This window comes from Convolutriloba macropyga, chromosome 6 (genome assembly GCF_964194025.1).
Source record: "Convolutriloba macropyga chromosome 6, txConMacr16.3, whole genome shotgun sequence".
NCBI classification, from domain to species: domain Eukaryota; kingdom Metazoa; phylum Xenacoelomorpha; order Acoela; family Convolutidae; genus Convolutriloba; species Convolutriloba macropyga.
In genome coordinates this window covers 14,695,441-14,719,692 of record NC_134473.1, presented here as the reverse complement: position 1 = coordinate 14,719,692, position 24,252 = coordinate 14,695,441, and the positions used below count along the sequence as shown (strand labels likewise).

The 24,252-nt window shown below is 37.6% G+C and overlaps 2 protein-coding genes across 5 annotated transcripts in view; both read right to left on the bottom strand.

Annotated features, from left to right (window-relative positions):
• The window catches only part of LOC142341507 (protein farnesyltransferase/geranylgeranyltransferase type-1 subunit alpha-like), a 351,573-nt gene that overhangs the window by 305,906 nt on the left and 21,415 nt on the right, over positions 1–24,252 (bottom strand). The window lies entirely within an intron of this gene.
• Positions 18,160–24,252, bottom strand: part of LOC142341506 (uncharacterized) — a 21,692-nt gene continuing 15,599 nt past the window's right edge. The window contains exons 4-7 of one of the 4 annotated variants that reach the window (XM_075392486.1): positions 23,035–23,167; positions 19,916–20,152; positions 19,175–19,415; positions 18,160–18,578 (exon numbers count right to left, since the gene is read on the bottom strand). In XM_075392486.1, the coding sequence (XP_075248601.1) occupies positions 18,185–18,578; positions 19,175–19,415; positions 19,916–20,152; positions 23,035–23,167 (1,005 nt within the window). In that variant the 3' untranslated portion in view covers positions 18,160–18,184. Of the gene's footprint in view, positions 18,579–19,168; positions 19,416–19,915; positions 20,153–23,034; positions 23,168–24,252 lie in introns of all 4 variants that reach the window. The other 3 variants (XM_075392488.1, XM_075392487.1, XM_075392489.1) reach the window with 3 other exon arrangements.

The following is a 24,252-nucleotide window of genomic DNA, read 5'->3' as shown; positions in this document are numbered from 1 at the left end:
TGGACCTGGTAAATTTTTTAAAATCTGAAATCACCCGTTTCAGATTTTGTTCCAGATAGTTTAGCGATTTTATTTCAAAGTTTTTTCATAAGGAAGGAATGAGACAATACTCCTGGAAAATTACAGCTAAATTAAGCACCTTTATTGTCTCAAATGAACGCATAATTTGAACGTGAGTTTTTTAATGGGTATCACCAAGGGTTGAATCTCTAAGCAAAGGTTTCGAGAAGCAATTTTTTGAATTTGCCTTTTTCACATAGTTTTTAGCATATGTTTTTTACTTTCTGAAATTTATTCATGAGTTTTCCTACGTCTTATTTCAAAACGGACATATTATATAGCATGTTCTTTATATATATGAGAACAAGTTCTCTAGTCAAAAGATTATATCCATTAAAGGTTTTTGTTACAGGTTTTTCGATGATTACATATTTCTGGGTAACCGTTTTCAACTTGTTCCAGGACTTGACTGAAGTTTTCATGCGCTTGACTTGATTGTATCACAACACGCTCCAAGAAGAACAAAGGGCCAGCATTATTTGGAGAGGTCGTCGAAGAGAGGTTAACCCAAGTTGCCTAGAAACCGTCACAAGAATAAAATTATAGAAAACGTGGCTAATCAGCCGAAACAAGTGCGAGTACGGAAGCGGGGCGAACGAACGTACCGTAAGCCGTTTGTACATTCACTACACGGTGTTGTCCATCTCGTCCAGGGTACACCTCCATCACACGCCCAAGAGGCCAAAATCCACGAGAAGTCATGTCTTTTAGGATCCAGATAACATCATTAATTTTAAGTGGCGACTGGTTGTTATCATTCAAATTTGATCTCCTGAGCAGTGTCGGTAGATATTCTTTGACAAGTCGCTTCCAGAAGTGGTTCATCATCTGTTGCAGATTTCTCCTTGTCCTGAAGCTGGCTGGAACCTGGCTGTCAAATTTTCCTGGTGGCACAGAGTTGAATAGACGACTGATAAAGAAGTGGTTAGGTGTGAGAGGCATCTCATTGTCGGGAAAATCAGTGACATTTGTTAGAGGTCTTGAATTCAAGATGGCTTTGCTCTCTACAAGTATTGTTTGGAATACGCCAAGTGAGAGTCTTCCTGAGCCTAGAATGATCAGCAGCGTTCATTTAGCTGCTGATCAGCAGCTGTACAGCAAATCTGGTTGACATCATCTACTAGATAAACGTCGAAATGCATTTAGGAAAGTACCGGAGTTCAGAGCTGGGCAGCTTTCAAGGTGGACTGCTCTCGTGATCGAGCACGTAGAGATCAAACCAGAATGCTTTTCAAGATTTCCTTTTGTTTCCTCTATATAAAATGGTTCAGAGAAGTTGACACCACTATTGGAAAACGGGAATTGTGTTGCTGATGATGGGAAACGGAAAGCTGGAAGATGAGCCTTGATCGGTTGTATGTTCTCTGCATTCAATCTTCTGCAGAAAGAACAGCAAAATTTTGTGCTAAGTAGACATTTTCGCAAGCTAAAAACGTAGTTTCGTTGCTGAGCAAAAGTTTTGACGCGCTCTGTTCCCTGATGAAAGCATACGCGATAAGCATGCTCGAGGTGCAAACGTGTGATTGTGTCTTTCGCATGCAGAATTATTGGACATTTTTCTTTTTCAAGTTCATCAGGAGCATATTGAAGTGTTTCACATGAATGTAATATACCGTTTTGGTCGAGGATTGGATTCAAAGACCGCAGTTTGCATTTAGGGTGGGCCTTGACGCCCTTTTTAACGAGGAAACTGTCGAGTGAAAAGAGTTCTCTTGAGAACTTCTGATCAAGTGCTTCCGAGATAGATCAATGCCATCGGTCGTGTACTGTTGTTTATTGTCACGACATTTTGTTAGTTTGAACAGTAAAGTATATACAGTGGCTAAGGTAAGTAGCATTTTCGTCCAATACGAAAAAAAGCCGTGTCTATGATTGGCTCTGGAAAATTTGAAGTTGTATGTGCTGCTGTTGCTACGACAGCTTGTTTCGAAGGTACAGGCTGATTATTGATTGGCTGTGATGATGACAGAAGCTCTAGAGTTTCAAACACTTAAGAGATATCTCACGTGGATCTAAGCCACGGCTGCCATTGTTGGCTGGATTGTTCAACGTAGAAATATATCTCAATTGTTTTGCGTCGGTTGTTGCTGCAAATTCTCTGAGTCGGTTTGCAACATATACAAGTTGTTTTCTGGAAGACGGAATCCAATCAAGGACTACCTGACTATCAGTCCAGAATACAGTTTTGTCAATTTCTAAAGAGGACTCTCGCACGATTTTAGAATGTAGCCTACTCCAATTACTGCCGCTTCTAGTTCAACTTGGGTACACTTTTTGCTTTATTGGAGCAACTTTACAATTTCCAATAAAGAAACAAGTTTCTGTTACCTCTGAATGGTTGTGAGTTATTCTCAGGTAGGCTATAGCTGCTATTGCAGCTTTCAAGGCATCAACAAATACGTGCAATTCTGCACTGCTTTCAGAGTATTGAAAACTTGTTAGTGTTCTGGTAAGATGTACTTCAGGCATTTCGAAGTATGAATCTAGTCTTTTCTGAAGTCTTCCGCTTATTTGTACGGGTAGTGGTTCATCCCACTTTTCGCCAAGTTTCCAATTTTCTTGGAGAAAGATTTTGGAACAGATTGTCAAAAGTGACAGTATGCCGAGGAGGTCAAATATTGAGCATACAAGGCTAAATAGTTTCCTCTGAGTATACTCAATTCTGTCCGTTGAAAAATCGGATAGTGGTTTTATAAAGAAGGTGTCATTTCTCAGATTCCACTACTGCCGAGGATTCTGGCGATGTCACCGTTTTCTTCAATGTCCTGTGTTGGTATGTTTTTCAGAACATCGGTTTCATTAGAAACAAATTTTGTGAGGCGGAAGCCGCCTTACTGAAGACTATGAAAAGTTTGCTGAATTGTCTTTGAGGCTTCGTTACCGTATCATGGAACAGGATGTAATCATCCATATAAAAGTTATTTTTGACGGCTCTGACTGCTTCGGGGTATTTATCTCCGTTTTTATCAATGCAATAACTCAAAACGTAGATCGCGCCAAAAATTAGTCTTGTAAACTGATACTGTTGGATTTCATTGTCGTTAATCTACAGGAAACGATGGGCTGACTGATCAAATTGGTTGATAGCAATTTGCATGAACATGCCTTCGACGTCCGCGAGGACTGCAGTTGGATTTTCAAGAAAGCGCTTGACTCCAAGCAGGCTATTAAGCAGGCCAGGACCTGTTAGCAAGTTGGTGTTTAGTGATTGTCCGCGGAGATTGGAGGCGGCGTTTGCGACTCGACCAACCCTATAGAGCTTGTTAGGATTCTCAAATGGATGATGTGGGAGATACCAGATTCGATCCGGCGGTGGATCTTGCATCTCAACTGGTTTCACGTAGTTTTTTTTCAAGTCAGTTTGCAGAGTCTTGTTATAGTTGTCACGATGTTGAGGATTACGCTCGAGTTAAATATTCAAGCTTTTGACCTGAATGAGGGCGGAAAATTAATTATTTTCCAACTTGGAGTTCTCTTTCCAAAACAGTTTAATTTCACGTCGTTCTCCATCGAAATCTATTGAGTCTATCATTATCTGGAGGAGTCTTTGATCAAGGGAATGTGAAGGCTTGCTGTCTGGTTGAATTCCCTCCGATTCAATTCTCCAGAACTGTTGGACTATTTCGTCTAGCCTGGGTTCTTCAGTTCAATTTCTTTAAACTTGAAAAACGAAGACTTTCTTCGGCAGATTGGAGGATTTAAGATGTTTGTTTGTGAAACAGTTTTCGTATTCACCGGCTAATATCCATCCTTGACACCAAATGGTTTTGACACCAAATGGTTGATTTCGATTTCCCTGACTGACATTTAAAGATGGTGTGCTGTATAGTCGAGAGAGTTCAAAAGAAATCTCTGCTGATTTGTAAGGAGTAATGGTGACTGGTTCGTTTATTTTAGAGAGAGTCAAGTTATTTTAAGTGTTCAGGAACTGAAGAGGAAATGATGGATAAGATTCGCAAGGAAACTCAACGTACTTGGAATTTACATCCAAAACAAAACTACATTGACTATCAGGATCAATTAAGGCATATTTGTCAAAAGCTTTATCTCCTTTCACAAAAGAAACGGGATGAGTTGAAGCTGACCATACCAGTTTTTTTGGTGCATCGAGACTCTGGTCGAAGCTGAAGGACTGGTTTTTACTGCTTCCATTTAGAATTCGTCTTTGAGGGTTGGTTTGGTTTTGACCGTTGAAGGATAGCCCTTAGCGGCTGTTTGAGTTCTTATTCTGCTGGCCTTTTGCCTGAGAATTGTTGATCGTATTTTCAATCGCTGTCTTGTTGTTTGACAAACAGTAGGCTGATGTTTTTGTGCGTTTTCTGTTGAAAAAGCTGCTGTTGGACGTTTCTTTTGTTTTGCTGGGTCATACAAGGTTGTATGATGGAAACCAATGCATACTTGGCATCGTCTGGTTTATGGACATGTCTGTTTGTGGTGTTGATTGCTAAGACCATTTGTAAACAAACTGTTTTAGCTAACAATGCTGTATTTCTCACTAGATGGACAAAGATAGTGTTAAGGGCAAGCTGCAATGCTGTGATTGCTTTTGCATTTTTCGCAAGATCTGTTTAGGTTGAAACTCTTCGGAGAAAAATTGGTTGACTGCGGCTGCAGATTCTGTTGCAATTGATGCTTTTGGTTCCTTTCCTGATTAACAATTGAAGAGTTTAGAGGTTGTGATGTGTAGTTTCTGTGAGCTGTGTTAGTGTTGAAATTTGAGTTTCCAAACTTTTCCAAACTGGGGAATGTGTTTCTCATGGGATTTTTGCGGTTAACTTTATCATAAACTTGAGCTTAAAGCTCTAACCACTGTTGGAATTCTGCAAGTGATGGGTCTGAGCTGAACTTTGTAATACAATGTTCGGTCCACTTTGGGATGATGTTGTGTGGAACCTTTTGTTTGTTTTTTTTCCAGTAGCGTTATTGACTGAAGGTCTGCTATAGAACCAAGGTATTGAAATGCCTGAACAGGTCTTTTCAAAAAAGACGAAAATGCAATAAAACTTTGCTTGTTCTATTGATTGACTTGTCAATTTTCAAGTTGGCTGATAAAGGCATTAACCACAATGGTTCGGTCACCAAAGTGATTTATCAGCTCGTTTAAGGCTGTCTAGTAATACGACTGGTCGAAAGAATACGCGTGTATCAAGTCTTTTGCTTTTCCTGACATAAAAATTCTGTAGATACGTTATTCGGTGTGATTGATGTGTTATGGTGAATGAGACTGTAGATATGATACTGTAGAATGATACTTTAGAAATTTTCAATCATTTCATGGAAGTGGAGAGGATCTCCTTTAGAGATTTGTAACTTTAAGGGAGGTTACTTAATAGAATGTTTTTAATCAAGATTTGTCGATTGGGGAACAGGGTCGAAATTAGCATTTGATGCACTGGCTTGTGAGTTGTTCACAGTTAAATTGTTTGGCCCATTGTTTGGGTGACAAAATTGGTTTTGTATTGCGTTGCTTTGTGTCTGTGAGTCAACGAAATTTGGTAAATTTGCACCGAAGGTCACTGGAGATGGTGGAAAGTGAGAGGCAGTTTGATTTTGATTATTTTGCAAATTGTTAGGCAAAACTGTTGGTTGTGAGCAGAGTTGAGCCACAGGTTGTTTATTCGTTTGTTTCAGAATGTAACTCTGAGGAGGACGTGAATCGCAAAGCAGTTTTATTAGGAAACTGATTGTAGTTTTGTGGAAACAAGCTGTTATTAAACTGCTGAAACAGTTGAGAATTTTGTTGTTCAGAAGGAAGAACAACATTTTTTGTTGGGTTACTTGATCGGCATTCGTTGCAAATGTGTAAAGAGGATTTGGTAATTAAATTTTTTCCGCAAGAACACTTGAGTGATTTTTTGTTGGCTGCCGTCAACTATTCGCAATTGTTGGAAATTGAGTGGGGTTCTGACTTCCTGTGTTGAAGTTTCGCTTGGAATGCAATCAATTTTTTGAGCAAAAGCTTGCAATGATTGCATTGAATAACATGATTTGATTTGCTCTTGTTATATTCAGCCATTTGTTCCTTTCAGGTATCATGACAAGCGTGATTTGGTGTTTGAAATATGAATCTATTTTCAGTCACTGGTTTTAAGAATAATTGCATAGTAATGCTTTCATTAGAGCACAAAATTCTGATTTAGCTATAATGCTGTCGCGTGAAATGCTCAGGTTAGTTATAGGCGGCAAAAGGTTTAGCAAATGGTTTTCGTTTTCTTCACTGTTGTCGAGAGTGATCAGGGCTGTTTGGAGGCTGTAAAATGACAGGCTTGGCTGATTGTCAGGATGGTTTGCTAGTGGCATTTAGAGTGTCATCAGTTGCCCTGTTAAAGAAAAGTTTATCATGGGCTTGTGTGAAAAGATTGCGAACGTGGTGATCAGTTTCTGCAAGATTTTGTTCCTGTTGACTAAATCTCCGGTTTTGCATTTCTGTTTGTCTTTGGCGAGCGACAAGAACACGATCGAAGTTTATTTGTAGAGCAGTTGACTTTTGAAAAAAGAATGTTGGTCTTCTTGGTCGAGTTGGGATAGCAGGAGGCTGATTTGGGTAGGCTGTGCTGCTTTTCTGTTGTTCCAGATTACGTTGGAGCTGGTTGTCTTCATTGTTGTCTATTGAGACAAGCTTTGATCGGTGAGATCGGTTTTTCTACTTGAGATCAAGCTGACATCGTCTCTGATCCGGCCATCTCTGATCCGGCCGGATTGGCTCAGTTGACCATCATCGTCTAAAAGATCAACTTGCAACTGTATTTCGTCAAGACGGTTGATCAGTTTGATTTGTCTGCTCAGAATTGATGTTGCCGTATTTTGATGAGGCTGTTGCTTCCTTAAATTCCCTGGTATCTCTTTGAGGTCTTTTTTTGTGCTCTAGTTCATTCTATCACAAGGATGAAAAACTCTTTCTTTGCTGACTGGATCATAATAATTTCATAAGAATATCAAGCCAAAAACTTGAAGAACGTTTTTTGAATTTCTGTTTTCAAAAACGTTTTTCTCCGTTAATTTTTTGTTTTTAGGAACAATTTCTTGCACTAAGAAGCTGTTATTGCGTTAAAATAATTTCAACAAGTATGCTTCAAAGAAAGTTTGTCTGAAAAAGCAATGAAGATATGATAAAACAGGAGAAATTTCTGGTTTTGTATTTTTTTTCTCTTTTTTGACCTTAAAAAACACTAATGTTTGGATTGATCTCACCGGGGAACAGGAACTCTTGAGGTGACATTTGAGACCTCGGGCGATCAGCGACGGTGACGTCTGAAAACCTAGTAGAACAAAAATCCTCACGTGGTAAAGTCTGACACCCTCGAAACAATTCTTCCCTCTGGGTAACGTCTGTAACCCAAAAATTGGGCTCCAAAAGTGTCTTGGTCTTTAGGGCCTTTGTCTTAAGTCTTTTGGTCTCTTTTGTTCTGTTTTTCGTGCGTCGCACAGTCTGTGGGCCTCACGTCCTTGCTGTGACAGTTGTTGGGTGATTCCTTTGTCTTGTGCCAAGCACAGAATGAAGAACTGTGTGGAGATTCTGTTCGAAGAGGGTCACCAATTACTTGATCTATATATGTATATATATATATATATATATATATATATTTATGGGAACAAGTTCTCTAGTCAAAAGATTATTTTCAGTAAAGCTTTTTTTTACAGGTTTTTCGATGATTACATATTTGCGGGTAACAGTTTCCAACTTTTTCAAGTACTTGAGTCAAGTTTTCATGCACTTGACTTGATTGTTTCACAACATAGCAAACAAATCATGGTCTCATGTTTATAATTTATCTGTTAATAGATAAAATTTTGTTTTTATTGCAATTATTTTCAAATCGGAAAAAAGACCAGCTGAAGTTCTCGAGAAGCTATTCGAGAGAATCCGAATAAATCAAAGTATGACCTACAACATAGGCGCTCATGTATCGTTTATCCACGTTTTTTTAATCAGGCGGACTGTTTTCTCAGAATTTTTGTAGCTATTGATAAGTTGAGATTCTTTATACGTAGCGGTGATTGTAACAATATGGGGCAATTGAGATTGATATCCAAGGGATTAACAGCAAAGAGTTTCCTTTTTCGCCAACTTTTATTGTTCTTTAAAAGTTGCGCAGGGAGGATGATGCCCGGCTTGATAAGATTATAAACAATTTTTAATCTTAATTTGAGATTTTTTAAAATATTTCTCTAGCTTCGCTCCTCTTTATCGCATAAAACCAATTAGTGGGCGGAAAAGCTAACAAATTTGACATCGAATGCTTAGGAAGATTTTGCCGGGCTGGAAAACACATGAAAAAGAAAGTAAGGTTAGCGACGGCAGGTTTTGTTTTTAGAAGACAACCTCTATATAATATTGTAGTGAAATTGCATAACGTCACCGTTGATTTGTAACAAAAAGCTTACTTTTTACTGCCTATTTACCATTTTCTGCTCTGTATAGTGCTCATCAACTTTGAAGCTTGTCATTGATGAGATAAAGTTTTCTTTAAAATTTTTATCACAAAAAACGTGTTGTTCTCAAATCCGGCTTGTTAAAATTTGCTGCCACATTTTTTCCCCAGTCAAAAAATACATTATTTTCCGGCTATAGAAGCCATTGTTTTCTGGTTGTAAAACTATCGAATTTTCAAACGAAAACAAAAATAAAAGTTCATATAGGGACTCATTTTATCGGCTGACTTCTTGTTTTACCGTCAATTGAAAGCCCCAAACAAAAAAGAGTTTATACGTCTGAAAAACGGTTAAGATGTCTGCGATGTCATTATTACTACTGTTTGAGTCTGTTATACGTAGGTTTAGTTTATTAGAAATGGAATAGTGTCGCGAATACACTATCTTAAAATCATATAGAAGAATCGCGGAGCAAATCCGAGAATTAGCGTGTTTGCATAAATTTGCTTAGTGGAATCGCAACGCGAATCCAGGCTAGGATTTATCTCGGGTAAATGAAGAGCGTTTACAAAGACAACTTTAATTCAGATTGCTTAATCAGATTATGATTACTTATAATAAAATACTGTGAACAAAATATGAAATAATTTATTAGACTAGCGGGAACATATTTGTACGTGAATAATAAAAAGTCATAATCTTAGTTATAATATGTATGATATGAATAATAAAATAGAGGGTAATTAATAATTTAGTACACATAGGGATTACGATATATATCTAGGTAATCATATGTATCACATTTCCCCCATGACAGAAAAAAAAATTGAATATGTATTTACAATTTTAGAAGCAACACAAATAAGTAGATGAAATGAGTGCGCATAAAAGAAACTTTGAATGGAAGGGTGCCCCAAATGTTAAACTTAATGAACAAAAAGACTGACGTTTAGGTATATGTTAAGCATATGTAAACGGGAAAATTTATTTGCACAAATATCAGGTATACAGTGGTTATCATGTTGATAAACTTGAAGAGAGCAATTACAGCACATTAAATAAGAAAATCCAATTAAAATTGGATTTGCAGAACGAATACACTGCAGAATTATAATATGCAAATGAACAAAATTGGAGTAAATAAATTTAATGCACACACAGATTAGCAAATGGATTCGCGGAGCGAATACATAAACAAATTAGAAATTGTAAATTGAGCAACAAATGAAATAAAATAAATATAACGTACACATTGAAAATTGGATTCGCAGGGCGAATACATGAAAGAAATGAAATGATGTAGTTTAGAAGAGTTTGTAAAGTTTTAATTGGTTCTACTAAATTTCATTTTTATTCTCCCAAACTGATAATTCACGTTCCTGCTCATATTCGTAGTACCTGATTCGGGAATCTGGCGGTGAAGTCTGTCCGATTTGAATATCAGGACGTGGTGGTGATGGGATTCTTGACTGCTCGGCGTCCCGAATTAGCGCTACTAGAGAATTTTCAGTTGTCGAACTTTTCTTTTCTTTTTTGGTTATGCGTTTCGTTGGTTTTGCCGAACTAGTTGAAGCCAAGGAACTGGTTGGAGAGATATCCGCGTCTGTGAAGCCGTGAAATTGGGTCCTTTTTATGACTTTCAGTTTGATCTTGAGAAGTGGAAGACATGGATGGTTCCGGTTGATCTCGTGATGTAGGCGCTGGCGGAGCGCGTATTTCTTAATTGGTTCTCCTTTCTGCTGTTATCGTGTAAGAAAGATATAGCGATCGAAAGTTATGAATTCGAATACAAGTTTTATTCAAAACCTCCCGGAGGTTTTTTGTTGAAATTTCGTCTAGATTAACAGTCAAGTTTTTTGAATTGAAGACTCGTCACCTTCCGTTCCCAGACTCAAGTACATCAATGAAGATGCTTTTCGATCGCAAAGTTGCCATGGTTTAGCTCCGCATAGGATGCCTACCGCCTCAATGCGTTAACAGTGATTTTTCCACGCCGTCTTTGCTTGTTCGTTACGAGTGCGTCGATTTCGTTCTGATTGTGCTGTAGGAGTTCCGACTGCTTCTTCATATGCCGTTTCAGGAGGTAGAATGACATGCTCGGGAGGGTCGGCCCAGAGAAGATCCACAACAATTCCTTCACGAGCAAGTATTGCAAGTTTGAGTTGAGTCCTCCAATACTCCCACCGAAGTGGGGGCTCCAGGGTTGCTTTTTCGCAAAAGGGTTGAATTCCGAGTGGAGATTTGCCGCTTTCCTTTAATGCTGACTGCGCCATGTTATACGTAGGTTTAGTTTATTAGAAATGGAATAGTGTCGCGAAAACACTATCTTAAAATCATATAGAGGAATCGCGGAGCAAATCCGAGAATTAGCGTGTTTGCCTAAATTTGCTTAGTGGAATCGCAACGCGAATCCAGGCTAGAATTTATCTCGGGTAAATGAAGAGCGTTTACGAAGACAATTTGAATTCACATTGCTGAATCAGATTTTGATTACTTATAATAAAATACTGTGAACAAAATATGAAATAATTTAGAAGACTAGCGGGAACATATTTGTAAGTGAATAATAAAAAGTCATAATCTTAGTTATAATATGTATGATATGGATATTAAAATAGAGGGTAAATAATAATTTAGTATAGGGATTTCGATATATATCTAGGTAATCATATGTATCACAGAGTCCCAGTAATATCCAAATTCTTTGGAACTTAAAAGATCTGCGCTAAATAAAATTGAGTTGAGAAGAATTTCATCCGACTTGGTAAATTTGAAAAAAAAATCTCCTGCTTGTTGCACTACGTGTATTTGAAGCTTTTTGTGGTTTTAAATTGATGTGTTTTTTAATCAGACATTCTTGGGCTCTGGTTTTGAAAATGAGATTTCAGAAAAATTCAACGGCGTATAGATTTAGAGGCCATAATAAGCTTTCATTGAGTCTTGCCAGATCTAAAAATGAACTCTTATCTGGAAGGAGCTTTTGCGTTAAATTTCATGCTGTGAACCAAAAACCAGGACTCATTTCTCTCAAAGAAACAAACTTCTCATAGCCTGTTTAACCGAGTCTAGAGTCCTCCCTAAAATCTTCTCCTATTGTAAGATTAGGAGTGTAATTTGTCTTTGGGGGAAATTGAAGAAACAACGAGGTGGTAATTTGGTCTCGAATGAAAACTGATGCAAGAGCGAAGCTGCAATGGGAGGACTTTTGATAAATTACCCCCCTGACCAAAATTGCTATGTGGGAGTGGGGTGCAAAGGGTTGCAATCAGACGACTTTTGAGGAATTGCAGCAAAAAAAATTCTAAGGGAGCCCAAAAATATAAAAGCTTTAAGCTCCATTTTCCAAAAAAATTATTTCATTTACAGCTCCACTCTTACATTATTACCCTTCAAAGCCTCACTCTTAAACAATTATATCCCGTCTCAACCTGTCATTCTCTCAATCTTACATCATTTTAACCCACATGGCAGCCCAATTCAAACCGCATATTACACCCACCCAAATAGTTAACCCCTCAATTGTCCGTCCTACCATGGCAAATTTGATCAAGGGGGTAATCCTCAAAAATCCTCTTACTGCAGTTTCACTCTTGCATAATTTTTTCCTCCAGACAAAACTACCCCTCGTTTTTACATCATTTTACCCCCAGAGACAAATTACACTCCCATATTTACACCAAAAAAAATAATTTTAAAGAGGACTTCAGACTCGGGTATACGAGCTATGAGAACTTTGTACTTTTTAAAAGAAATGAAACCTGATTTTTGTATAACAGCATGAAATTTAACACTGAAATTTTATCAAACCTACTCCAGCAGCAAAAAAATCGAGTCAAAACAAACTGCAGCGACAAAAACTGTGATCAGATTTAATTCCCGATGACGATTAAAGCACAGTTCAGGTTTTTTCGTTAACTTTTCGTTCACGTTTTTTCGTGAGTTGAGGATGGTTCTTACGAGTCCATTTCGGACCAAGCTCGATCCATGCATAGTCGGAGGCTTAAAGTGGGCAATAAGGTTGAAATTGAATAGTGTATAAACATGAACAAAAACAGGGGAGAATCTATACTTGAACGTACATATCATGGACAAGGACGATCAAATTAGAGAGAACTTATGAGTTTTTCGAAATCTGCATTTTGCGTTAAGAATAGTTTGGACCTTTTAGTTTTGTTATGAGTACTCCAGATATAAATTACAAAACAATTTGGGTGCCAAGGCAGGCAAAGTGATGTTAAAGGGAGGGGTAACCAATAATTCAACCTTCACTCCTTCATTTTGTGGGCTGCTAAGGTAGTGAAATAATACAAAATATTTTTTGAGAACTTAAATTATAAGAGATATAATAGAGCTATTACCAACAACACTTGCATCATATTATCTTTCTTGGCAGACCATCAGGATTTAAGAATGGGGCTGATTTTATTTGTTACCCATTCACTCCTACAACACTTCACTTTACTCAGCACTCCATTGCAGCTCAAAAAATGTAAAAGTGTAAAAGTGTTCAGCATTGTTTTCCAAAAAAAAATTCTATTACAGCTCCTCTCTTACATTTTTATACCCCCTAGAACGCCCCACTCTTAAGCCATTATAGCCTCTTTTAACAATTCAACTTCTTACTTTTACATCATTTTACCTCACCACATGGCGGTCAAATTCAAACCGCATTTTACACGCCTTCCATCAATTGAAACCCTCTATCTTCCGTCCTCCCATCGCAATTTTGATCACAGGGTCAATTCTTCCAAAGTCCTTTCATTGCAGCCAATTGCACCCCACTCATACTGCAATTTTGGTCAAGGGGTTTAAAACCTCAAAATTCCTCCCATTGCAGGTTCATTTTTGCATCGTTTTCTCCTGAAGACCGTATTTCACCCTTAGTTTTACATCAATTTTCCCTATGGACAAACTATACTCCCACATTCACAAAAAATGAGATGAATTTAGAGAATACTTCAGACGCGGGTATACAAGCTATGAGAATTTAGTATTTTTAAGAGAAATAAGTCATGATTTTTGTTTCACAACATGAAGCTTAATGCCAAAGCTCCGCCACAGTTTTGACCAGACCAACTCCAGCAACGAAAAAAATGAGTCAAATTAAAGTGCAGCAGTAAAAACTATGAGCAGACCAAATTCCCGATGACTATTAAAGCCCAATTTAAGACTTTTTTGTAAACTGTGTGAATTGAGGATGGTTCTTTTGAGCCTGTTTCGAACCAAGCTTGATCGTTACATAGTCCGAGGCTCAAAGTGGGCAATAAAGTTAAAATTGAATAGTGTATAAACTTGAACGAAAACAGGGGAGAATCTATACTTCAACGTACAAATCCTGGAAAAGGATGATCAAATTAAAGAGAACTTATGAATTTCTCTAAATCAGCATTTTGCGTTACGAACGCTTTGGACCTTTAGTTTTGTTTTGAGTAATCCAAACATAAGTTACAAAACCACTTGAGTGCCAAGGGAGCCAAATTGGTGCTAGAGGGAGCGTTAAGGGATAATTAAACCTCTCAATTCTTCTTTTTGTGGGCTGCCAAGCTGGTGAAATTATATAAGAGTTTAGTTGAGAACTTAATTTATAAGAGATATAATAGAGCAATTAACCCCGACACTTGCATCATATTGTCCCTCTTGGCAGAACATAAACATTTAAGATTGGGGGTTTATTTGTTTATTACCCCTGCACCCCTACATCACTTCACTTTACTTAGCAGCCCATTGCAGCTAAAAAATGTAAAAGTTTCCATCATCGTTTTCCTTAAAAAATGCCCTTACAAATCCTCTCTTAAATTTTTATACCCCCTATAAAGCTCTTCTCTTGAACCATTCTATCCTTTTTCAACAAGTCAGCCTCTTACTCTTACTATCATTTTGACCAAACATGGCAATCCAATTCAAACCGCATTTTATACCCTTCTATCAAGTTAAAACCTCTATCTTCAGTCCTCCCATCGCAACTTTGATCACAGGGTTAGTTCCTCAAAAGTCCTTTCAATGCAGCTCATTGCACCCCACTTTCATACTGCAATTTTGGTCAAGCGGTTTAAAACCTCAAAAGTCATCCCATTTCAGCTTCATTCTTGCATCTTTTTTCCCTCCAGACCGAATTCCCGTTTCGTTGTTACATCTATTTACCCCCCATAGACAAATTTCTCACCCGCAGTTACACCAAAATGAGATGAATTTAGAGAAGACTTCAAACTCGGGTATACAAGCTATGAGATTTTTGTATTTTTAAGGGAAATGGGTTCTGATTTTTTTCACAGCTTGAAGTTTAACTCAAGAGCTCCGTCAAAGTTTTGGTCAAACCAACTCCAGCAGAGAAATTTGAGTCAATTTAAAATGCAGAAGCAAAAACTGTGGCCAGCAGCAGAGTGGAGCGTTCTAGGGGTCACACAGTTTACAAAACGTAAAGCACAGTCTAAGTTTTTTCATTAACAGTGTGAGTTGAGGATGGTTCTTTTGAGCCAGTTTCGGACCAAGCATGATCCCTGCGTATTTCGAGGCTTAGAGTGGGCAATAAGTTTAAAATTAAAAACTGTATAAAAACAAAAAAACACAGGAAAATCTATATTTGAATTTACAAATCCTGTACAAGGACGCTCGAATTGAAGTGATCTTACGAATTTCTCGAAAACTGGACTTTGCATCACGAATGGTTTGGACCTTTTTGTTTTGTTTTGATTAAAACAGATATAGGTTAAAAAACCATATGGGTCCCAAGGGAGGCAAAGTGATGTTAGAGGAAGGGCTAAGTGATAATTAATTCTCTCACTCCTTCATTTTGTAGGGTGCCAAGGGGGTGAAATGATATAAGTTTTTTTGAGAACTTAAATTATAGGAGATAAATAGAGCAATTACCCCAAACTTGCATCATATTATCCTTCTTGACAGACCATAAAGATTTAAGAGGGGGGGGGGGGTGATTTGTTCATTACCCATTCACTCCCAAATCACTTGACTTTACTTGGCGGCGCATTGGAGCCCAAAAAATGTAAACGTTTTCAGCTACGTTTTCCTAAAAAGGATTTCATTATAGCTCCGTTCTCACATTATTATTCCCCCTTGAAAGCCTCACTCTTAAACTAAAATATCCCCTCTCAATAACTCATATTCTCGCTCTTACATCGTTTCACCCCACATGGCAGCCATATTCAAACCGCATTTTACAACACTCCCAACAAAATACCCCCCTCTATCTTCCCTACTCCCATGGCCGTTTTGATCGCATGGTTAATTCCTCAAAAGCCCTTCGATGGAAACTTCACTCTTGCATCATTTTACCTTACAGATCAAAATTAACCCCTAGTGGTTACAACAATTTACACCCATAGAAAAATTACACTCCCTCCCTTACACCCTTACACCAAAATGAGATAATTTTAGAGAAGACGACTTTAGACTGGGGTCTACAGGCTATGAAAATTTTGTTCTTTGGGAGACATAAATCCTAGTTTTTTTCACAGCTTGAAGATAACGAAAATAACTTCATCACAACTTTTGGTCAAAGTAACTCCAGCAGCAAAAAAATAAGTCAAACCAAAATGCAGCAGTAAAAATTGTAATCAGGCTAAATTCCAGATGACTATTAAAGCACAGATTAAATTTCTTCATTAACTGTGTGAGATCAAATGTTCTTTTTGAGCCCGTTTTGGACCAAGCTTGATCCCTGAATAGTCCGATGCTTAAAGTGGGCAATAAGTTTAAAATGGAAATGTGTACAAGCAAGAAAAACACAAATCCTGGACAAGGATTCAAGAGAGCTTAGGAATTTTTTGAAGTCTGAACTTCGCGTCACGCTTGTTTTGCACTTTTTTGTTGTGTTTTGATTCAACCAGACATAAATTATGAAGCAATTTGGGTGCCAAGGGAGGCAAAGTGATGATAGAAGGAGGGACAACAGATAATTAAGCCTTCACTCCCTCAATTTATGGGCTATCGAGGTTGTGAAATGATAAAAGAGTTTTTTGAGAACTTAAATTTTAAAAGATATAATAAAGCAATTACCCGCAACGCTTGCATCATATTATCCCTCTTGACAGACCATACAGACTTAAGAGGTGGGGGGCTAATTTGTTTATTACCCCTTCACTCTTACATCACTTCACTTTCATTGGCAGCCATTGCAGCTTAAAAAGTATAAAAGTTTTCAGCTCCGTTTTCTATGAAACACATTTCCATTGCAGCTCCGTTCTTACTTCAAAATACCCCCTTGGAATCCCCACTGTTACACCGAAGCTGCAATAGAAAGATTTTTTAAGGAAGGCCGAGCTTAAAACTCTTACATTTTCAATGGGCTTCCAAGGAGGGTGAAGGGATGTAAGAGTGAGGGGTAATGGACAATTGATCCCCCACTCTTACATAATTTTGGTCTGTCAAGAAGGGTAAATTGATGCAAGTGTCGGGAGTAACTGCTCCGTTATATCTTCTATAATATGAGTTCTCCAACAAACTCTTATCGTTTCACAACCTTGTCAGCCCACAAAACGAAGGAGTAATAGGTTAAATAATCCATTACCACTTCCCTCTATCATCACTTGTCCTCCCTTGGCACCCAAATTGCTTATATCTGGCTTAGTCGAAAAAAAGACAAAATGGTTCAAACCATTCATGACGCAAAGCGCAGATTTGGAGAACTTCATGCGTTCTCTTGAATTCGTGCGTTCTCTTCGACGATTTGTACATTCGGCTTTAGACTTTTCTGTGTTTTTTCAGGTTCATACATTGTTCCATTTTAAACATATTGCCCACTTTAGGCCTCGAACAATGAAGGAATCATGTTTGGTCCGAAACGGGCATGAATGAACCATCTTCAACCCACGCAGCTCATGAAATAACTTAAACTGTGCTTTAGTAGCCATCTGGAATTTAGCCTGACCACAGTTTTTGCTGCTGAACGTGAGTTTGACTCAAATTTTTATTACTGGAATTTGTGCGACCAAAATTTGTGCTCGACTTTAGCTTGGCCCAAATTTGATGCTCGAAAAATAGCAGACATTGTTAATTGAAATCAGTTTCCGACTGGTCACAAAAATCTTGAAAAGAATTTGATGTTCCTCTTTGGAAGTAAATTCTAAATCAAGAAGGAATTTTAGCCTAGCTTGTCTCCGCAAAAAAGTTCATACGTTTTTTCAATTTGAATACTGTGCTTTCAAGATAGTCATGGAGATTTTCGAATAAGATTGAACTTGAAATTCAAATAAAAATGCTTTTCAAGTAAAATCTAATTCACGGACAATTTTGGGTCTCGCTTACCTATATTAGATTCGAGCATTTTCCTTGAGTGTGGTTGGTAGCTTGTTCTGTTTCAGGATAAAAATTGCTTCTTATTTGCATTTCTTAGAGACCTCTTTGCCTTGGGGAGGTCAACCAAGTTTAATGCACAATTTGTGCCTTATTCATATCTTTGGATGCCTAAACATCATGTTTAAAGCCCCCAGAACTCTAAAAAATGCAACATAAAGACTCATATAAAATCCATTGTCGACTCAAATGTGATAGTGAAAATAGTTTTGCTCGACCTATGACAAAAATGGTATGAAAAAAAATCTTAGCTGGAGCCACGAAAAGACTTTATATCAACATTAACTCAGTGTTGGACCGCTTATAGTCAATATTGCCCCCCCCCCACTAGAATTATAACGTCATTTCATAGGTTATGTTCATCTTGAGTCTCTACATACTTGACCTTAGCCGTGAACAGCTGTCAGCTAAAAGACATGACAACGAATTTTGAATTAAATTTTTAGCAAAAAGTTCTCGTTGACTTCAAAAATCTGTTAAAGTCTTTCATTTCCCTCAAAAGTTTTACATTGTGGTATCGTTCGTAATTGAACTTTTCGGGAGTTTGACGCTTAACAGGTGCTTTTCTTCGCATTCCCTTTCTTACATCTCGTACCAGTGGCGGTGAATTGCCCTCTAATGACGTATCTCCATAGCCATTTTGAGGCAGGTTTGTTTCCACCAAACTTCCAGGGGAGGAGGATCCATCTTCGACATCCCAGAGCTCATTATGCGCTGTTTTATTCATGCCTTTTGACAGATTGTTCAGTTTGGGACCGGTGTTCATGCGTTTTATGTGTCCTGCTGAATCAGAATGCGTTTGCCCTTTTGCTGCCTGAATCTGCAGTTTAGGTTCTGCAAAATTGAACATATTTCCTATTTGTAAAGAATTTAATGAAATTCCAGGAACTGGCTCACCGAAAGCCTACGTGAGCAAAATACTGATATGTCTCATTTGTTTTGCGTAGTTTCATTTTTTGCTGCAAACTTATTTCAAGTAGTCTGTAAAATATAACTACACCTTATCAAAAGCCTAGTTTTGGAAAATTCCAGAAAATTAAATTTATATATAATCCCCAATGGCATCCCTAGACGACGCCCGACGCTCATCTGGAAACATCTCGCAAATGACGCTTATCTCGCAAGAGACTTGATAGATTGACGGCTGTCTTGCAAGATCTTTTAAGAATCTCACATATTGCAAAATGGTGCGTTATCTTAAAAACTCTCGCAAGATGGACGGTTAAGTTGCAAGATTCTTGCATTTTGGACCGCTGTATTGCAATTTCTTTTAAAAATCTTGCAATATATTGCAAAATGCTGCGTAATCTTGCAAGATTTTGCAATATAGCAGTAGTTAATAAACTAGAGACGTGATACCGGGTCGTTTCCGGGTTCGATTGCATTATTGAAGCATGTCAATTTCTAATTGGTATACAGGAAACAGTTCCCTAAAACTTTCAAAATCCGGTCTACTTGTACAGCTTTCCGGTCCAGTTGTCGACGCAGTTCCCTTTGGCGATCGTCCAGTTTTCTAGTTACTTGGCGAGATGTGGCTGCACTTTCCCTCAGTGCCAGACAATCCAGCCGTTCACGCTCCAGCGTGTCATACTCTTCCTCAAGTGTCAACAGCATGTGGAAGAGAGCCCTGGGAGAAGCTTGATCCATTGAGGTTATTTGGGCTTTTTCTGCAACTGTAAATTTGTTCTTTTTATGCAGATAAATTTAATTTAATACCCTAGGATTAAACATTACAGGTCAAATAAGATATATAATAGCAAATAATATTTGTGGCTATTTGGGATCGGTATCCTCAGGTTCGCGGGGATTTTTTTCCAAAAAGTTTCCATAACCTGTTTCTTTGAGCAAAATTGTCATGGCAGCAATGTCTCCAGGAATCTTTCAAGGTAACTGGTTGCGTATTTTGGGTGGAGCCGGGACATGTTTTAGTCGGAATTTGTTTCTTTTACTATCTAAGGTCAATGTATGACTTGAACAGCATAAAAATTGATTTCACAATTCCAACGCCAGAAAATTGATGTACCAAAAAAGAGCATCTTCACGCAAGACCATGCAGTATTCAACATAAATAGTGATAGTTTACACCGACCAAAAACAAACCAATCTTGAACGGTTCCAATCTTTCAAAAAAAAGTCTTCCTCGGTAAAAATTTAGCAGTTGCAATGGAGTTGCCTTTATCTTTATTTGTTGCTTTTGCGCTGCGTGAATTATTGACACTTGTCTCTGATTGTTGAGAAGGAATGGGACAGCTGCTGGTTGAAGCATATCTGTTGCCAAGGGCAGAGCATGTCGTCTTGTCCACTGAGAATGTGTCATTTTGAAGACATCTGTCTGTTAAAGCACAGGGAGCTACTGTTTGTACTTGGTTGTTTGCACGCTTCCCGATGTTGGGAATGTAGTTCGTGCTCTCTGAAAAAGAACAACAATTCGGACTTGTTGTCATGTCTTCGTGAGTGCGGATTAAAAAATGCAAGTCTTGATGCAAAATTGTATAAGAGCTCTAACATTGTCAATTTTTCGACTAGCCTTGTCTTGAATCAATTCACAAGTACTGGCCATGACGCGACAAGGTTTCAGTTATTCGGATCCAGGAATTTGAAAATACTGATCACATTTCTCTTAGCTATTTTTCTTTTGTGTCATTAACGCAGCAAAAAGCCCATCCTTTGTAATGACCATCTGTTAGATATCACCAAAGTGAATTTTAAAAAAACGCAAAAAACCGCAGAATTTCCGCCAATTTTATTTTGGAGAACGCAAATTATCCAAAGACTGCGTGAGAGACCTTCGGCTGTGAAAAAGTGTTCTTTTGTCATCAAAAGCACTAAGTTAATAAAACTATCGTGTCATTGTTCCTCAAATTCAACCCAACTCATTGTGTGTAATGCCGAACTCTGAAAGGTCAGTAGTTAGGTCTTACTAAAGTGCTTGAAGCTTGGGCTCTGCTATTAGTTGATTTGGATGCCAAAATATACAAATTTTTGTGGCGTTGAACCAATTTCAGGGTGAATACGTTGCAGGGTTAAATGAGTGCGGGGTGATCATATACGGTCTAAGTTTATAGGGGGTTAAATAAAACGGTGTGAAAGGAGTAGAACCAGCAGGAAGTAAGGTACCCATGTTTTTGGTGAACGCGAAGCGAACATCTTTTCCTTTTTATAATTCATTGATTCCAGCAAATCCCGGGGTTACTTTGTGATGCTAAAGATGATGATGTCCTAACAATAACTCAGGTGAAATTGTTTGCAATATTTTGCACTGAGTTGTGTGAAAAAAAGTCGCTGAATCGATAACAACAAAGCACCAGGGCCGGGATATATCAATGCTTGGGCATTGAAATCCGGAAAATATGCTCTTGGGACACATCTTCAGATTATATTTAACGATGGTATTCAAGAGAAAGTTTTTCCAACAATTCTTAAGGATGCACACATCACACCAATTTTCAAGAAAGATATTTCTGTTTTAACTAAATATCATGCAATTCTGTAACACCAACTTTCGCAAAAGTTTTTGAAAGGCTTTTACTTAATCAGTTAGTAGAACATCTTGAAAAATTTGCACTCTTGAACAAAAAACAATTCGGTTTCCAATCTCGAAAGTCGTCTGCTTATGCTGTGCTTTATTTTATTGAAAAAATAACAGGAAATGTGGAAGATAACAACGACACAGGTGCTGTGTTCTTAGATCTTGCAAAAGCTTTCAATTCAATTTCGCATGAGATCTTTCTTAAGAAAGCTGAAAATTTCAACATCTCTCAATCTACAATTTTACTTCTCAAATCTTTTCTCGAAAACCGAACACAATGAGTAAAACTATGTATTGAATTAGCAGATAAAATAACTTTTAATCATGGTGTTCCACAAGGAACTGTGTTAGGACCTCTTATTTTTCTGTTATATGTCAACGATTTTTCTGAAAAATAAAATTGGAAGTTTAAAATGATGTTGTTCAATTTGCGGATGACACTAGTATTATATGCAAATTTGAACCTAATGAAAATATTCCACAAAAAATTGAAAAAATTTTAGAACAAACGGACAAATATCTGACAGAGAATCAACTCACTTTAAATGCCAATAAGACAGATGTTATTCTTTACAAATCATACTAATTCAGATCCAGAGTTTTCTTTTAAAGTCGAAGTAACAAAACCAGCTCATGAATGTCGTTATCTGGGAGTACAAATTGATTCAAACCTAACCTTTGAAAATCACCTGAACTCAGTTTTAAGCACTATGGCTAATGCAATTCGTTCTTTGTATCTTGTGTAAGAAATCAAATACCTTTGAAAGTAAGAATTGATGGTTTCAAGTCAGTTGTACTCTCTCATCTTTCTTTCAGTGGAGCATTCCTTCAAACTCTTACAGTAAAAAACTTAAACCGCATAAACAGGCAAATTAACTAGGGAATAAAAGTTTGTTATTTTCGTCAAAAATTTGACTACTCCATTGATCTTCTCATTAAGGATCGTATCCTGTTAGGCGTATTGTTTATCTCAAAAATTAGCCTAATGAAGCTACAAACAGACATAAGACAAAGGGAAACATCCGAAAATTTTAAATTGTTTTCTAGTCGCCATAACGCTAGACAGAACAAGAGAACAAATCAAAATATTTTAAAAAAGAAAACGAAAACGAAGTGGAGTAACAAATCCTCAATCTTGAAAAGCGTTCAAAAATGGTACAAATTGCCCTCTTCAATAAGAACTTTTAACTGTAAAGCTTTAAAAATGTTTTAACCGAGTTTTTGCTCGATCAACACAAGAAAGTACCCGTTAATAGACAAATAGGAGCCTTCAAAACCTATCTTTACCTATGAAAACGAACAGCCAAAAATTGAAGATTATTATATTTATAACAATGATGATTAATTTATTTAACATTTTACAGCATGTAGATATCTAACCTTAGGGTTATAGTGTGAGTAATTTACATGTTTCTCATGAAAAAAATTGCAACTATTATCAAATTTCACTACAAATAATAATCATTGTCAGCATGATGAAGTAAAATAATTGTGTTTTTGCGTAATCGCAGCGGAACAGCACTAGGCCACAGTAGCTCGTTCCCAGCTGCCGTTTTTCTTATTCTTCACATTAAACAATTCTTTTCACAATTAATATTGTTCACAAAGAGTTCCCAGTTCTCACCACATTTGCCCGTTTAAGTTGATTGTGGTTTGCAAATGCAATTTATTTTTCTTCCACCGATATCCACATAAAATAATTTGGCGGTGGAAAATGGAATCGAATTTTACTTTACAGAATATCTGAAATTCTTTCTCTGTACCGTTCTGCTTCCCTGGATTTGTCTTGGTGTAGACTCTCTCTTTTGGTTGACCTGCTCTGACGAAGGGTGCACCTGATTTGCCTGGGTTGTTTTCCATTGTACTGTTGGAAGTTTGCAACGCCGAGTTTTCAACTAATTGCCGAGAAACACTATTGACCTACGTACTTTTTTTTAACATTGATCACAATAAAATTTGTTTGTTTTTTGGTTCGAAATGAAAAAAAAGTGTTACCAAGCAGCACCTTATGAAATGCTCTGTTTGCATGTGTCCAATCACGAACCGATGTAACTTTCATCATCAATTGGTGGCTTTTATGTTAAAAAAAGTGGGAAAAACTTAGATTTCCGGATTTCCCGGCTGGGTTTTTGGGATTCGTTGCACTGGGAACCGTAATGTCTACGTTTAAGACGACCCGGGTCGAGGATTCGCCGCTATTCAACGCAAAATTATGTAAGATAAGCGGTGAATGCGGAAAATTTGGTAAGATAAGCGGTGAATGCGGTGAACTTACATAAATCATGCGGTGAATGCGGTGAAAAAAACCTTAATCGCCTGGTAGCGGTGAAATTACATAATTTCACCGCATTCACCACATTTCACCGCTAAAATTTGTAATTTCACCGCTTATCTTGCAAAAGTTCAACGCGTATGTTTTACATAAATGAAAGTGAATTTGATTTAAATTCAAAACAAAATGCTCGATTTTAGTGAGAAGTTGCGCAGTGGAAGCAGAAATGGCTGAAATGCATGGGGTGAGAAGTTCGAATCCGTGCAAGGATGGTGACTAGTAGTAAGCAGTGAAATGTGGTGAATTTTTGTAAGTTCACTACTTACTCTAGCGGTGAACTTACATAATTTCACCGCATTCGCCGCATTTCACCGGAAAATTATGTACGAAATTTGCGGTGAAAAAACTAACTTTTCACCGCTTATCTTACATATTTTTCCGATTTTTCCTCGACCCGGGGAAAACTCTCTTATTAACACGTTGTATCAAAATGTTCCTCCCTTTATGATCACCACTTTTGTTTTAGTTTTCAAACTTTGCAACCCCGAGTTTCCAATTGATTGCCGGAAACACTGTTGCGCTGACTGTGTCACTGTGATTACAGCTAAATAGTTATATTTGGTTGTTGGTTCGAACCGAAAAAGAACGTCACTAGATGAATACATTTTTTTGCACGGCATAACAAGAGATGGCACTATCAATTACTATT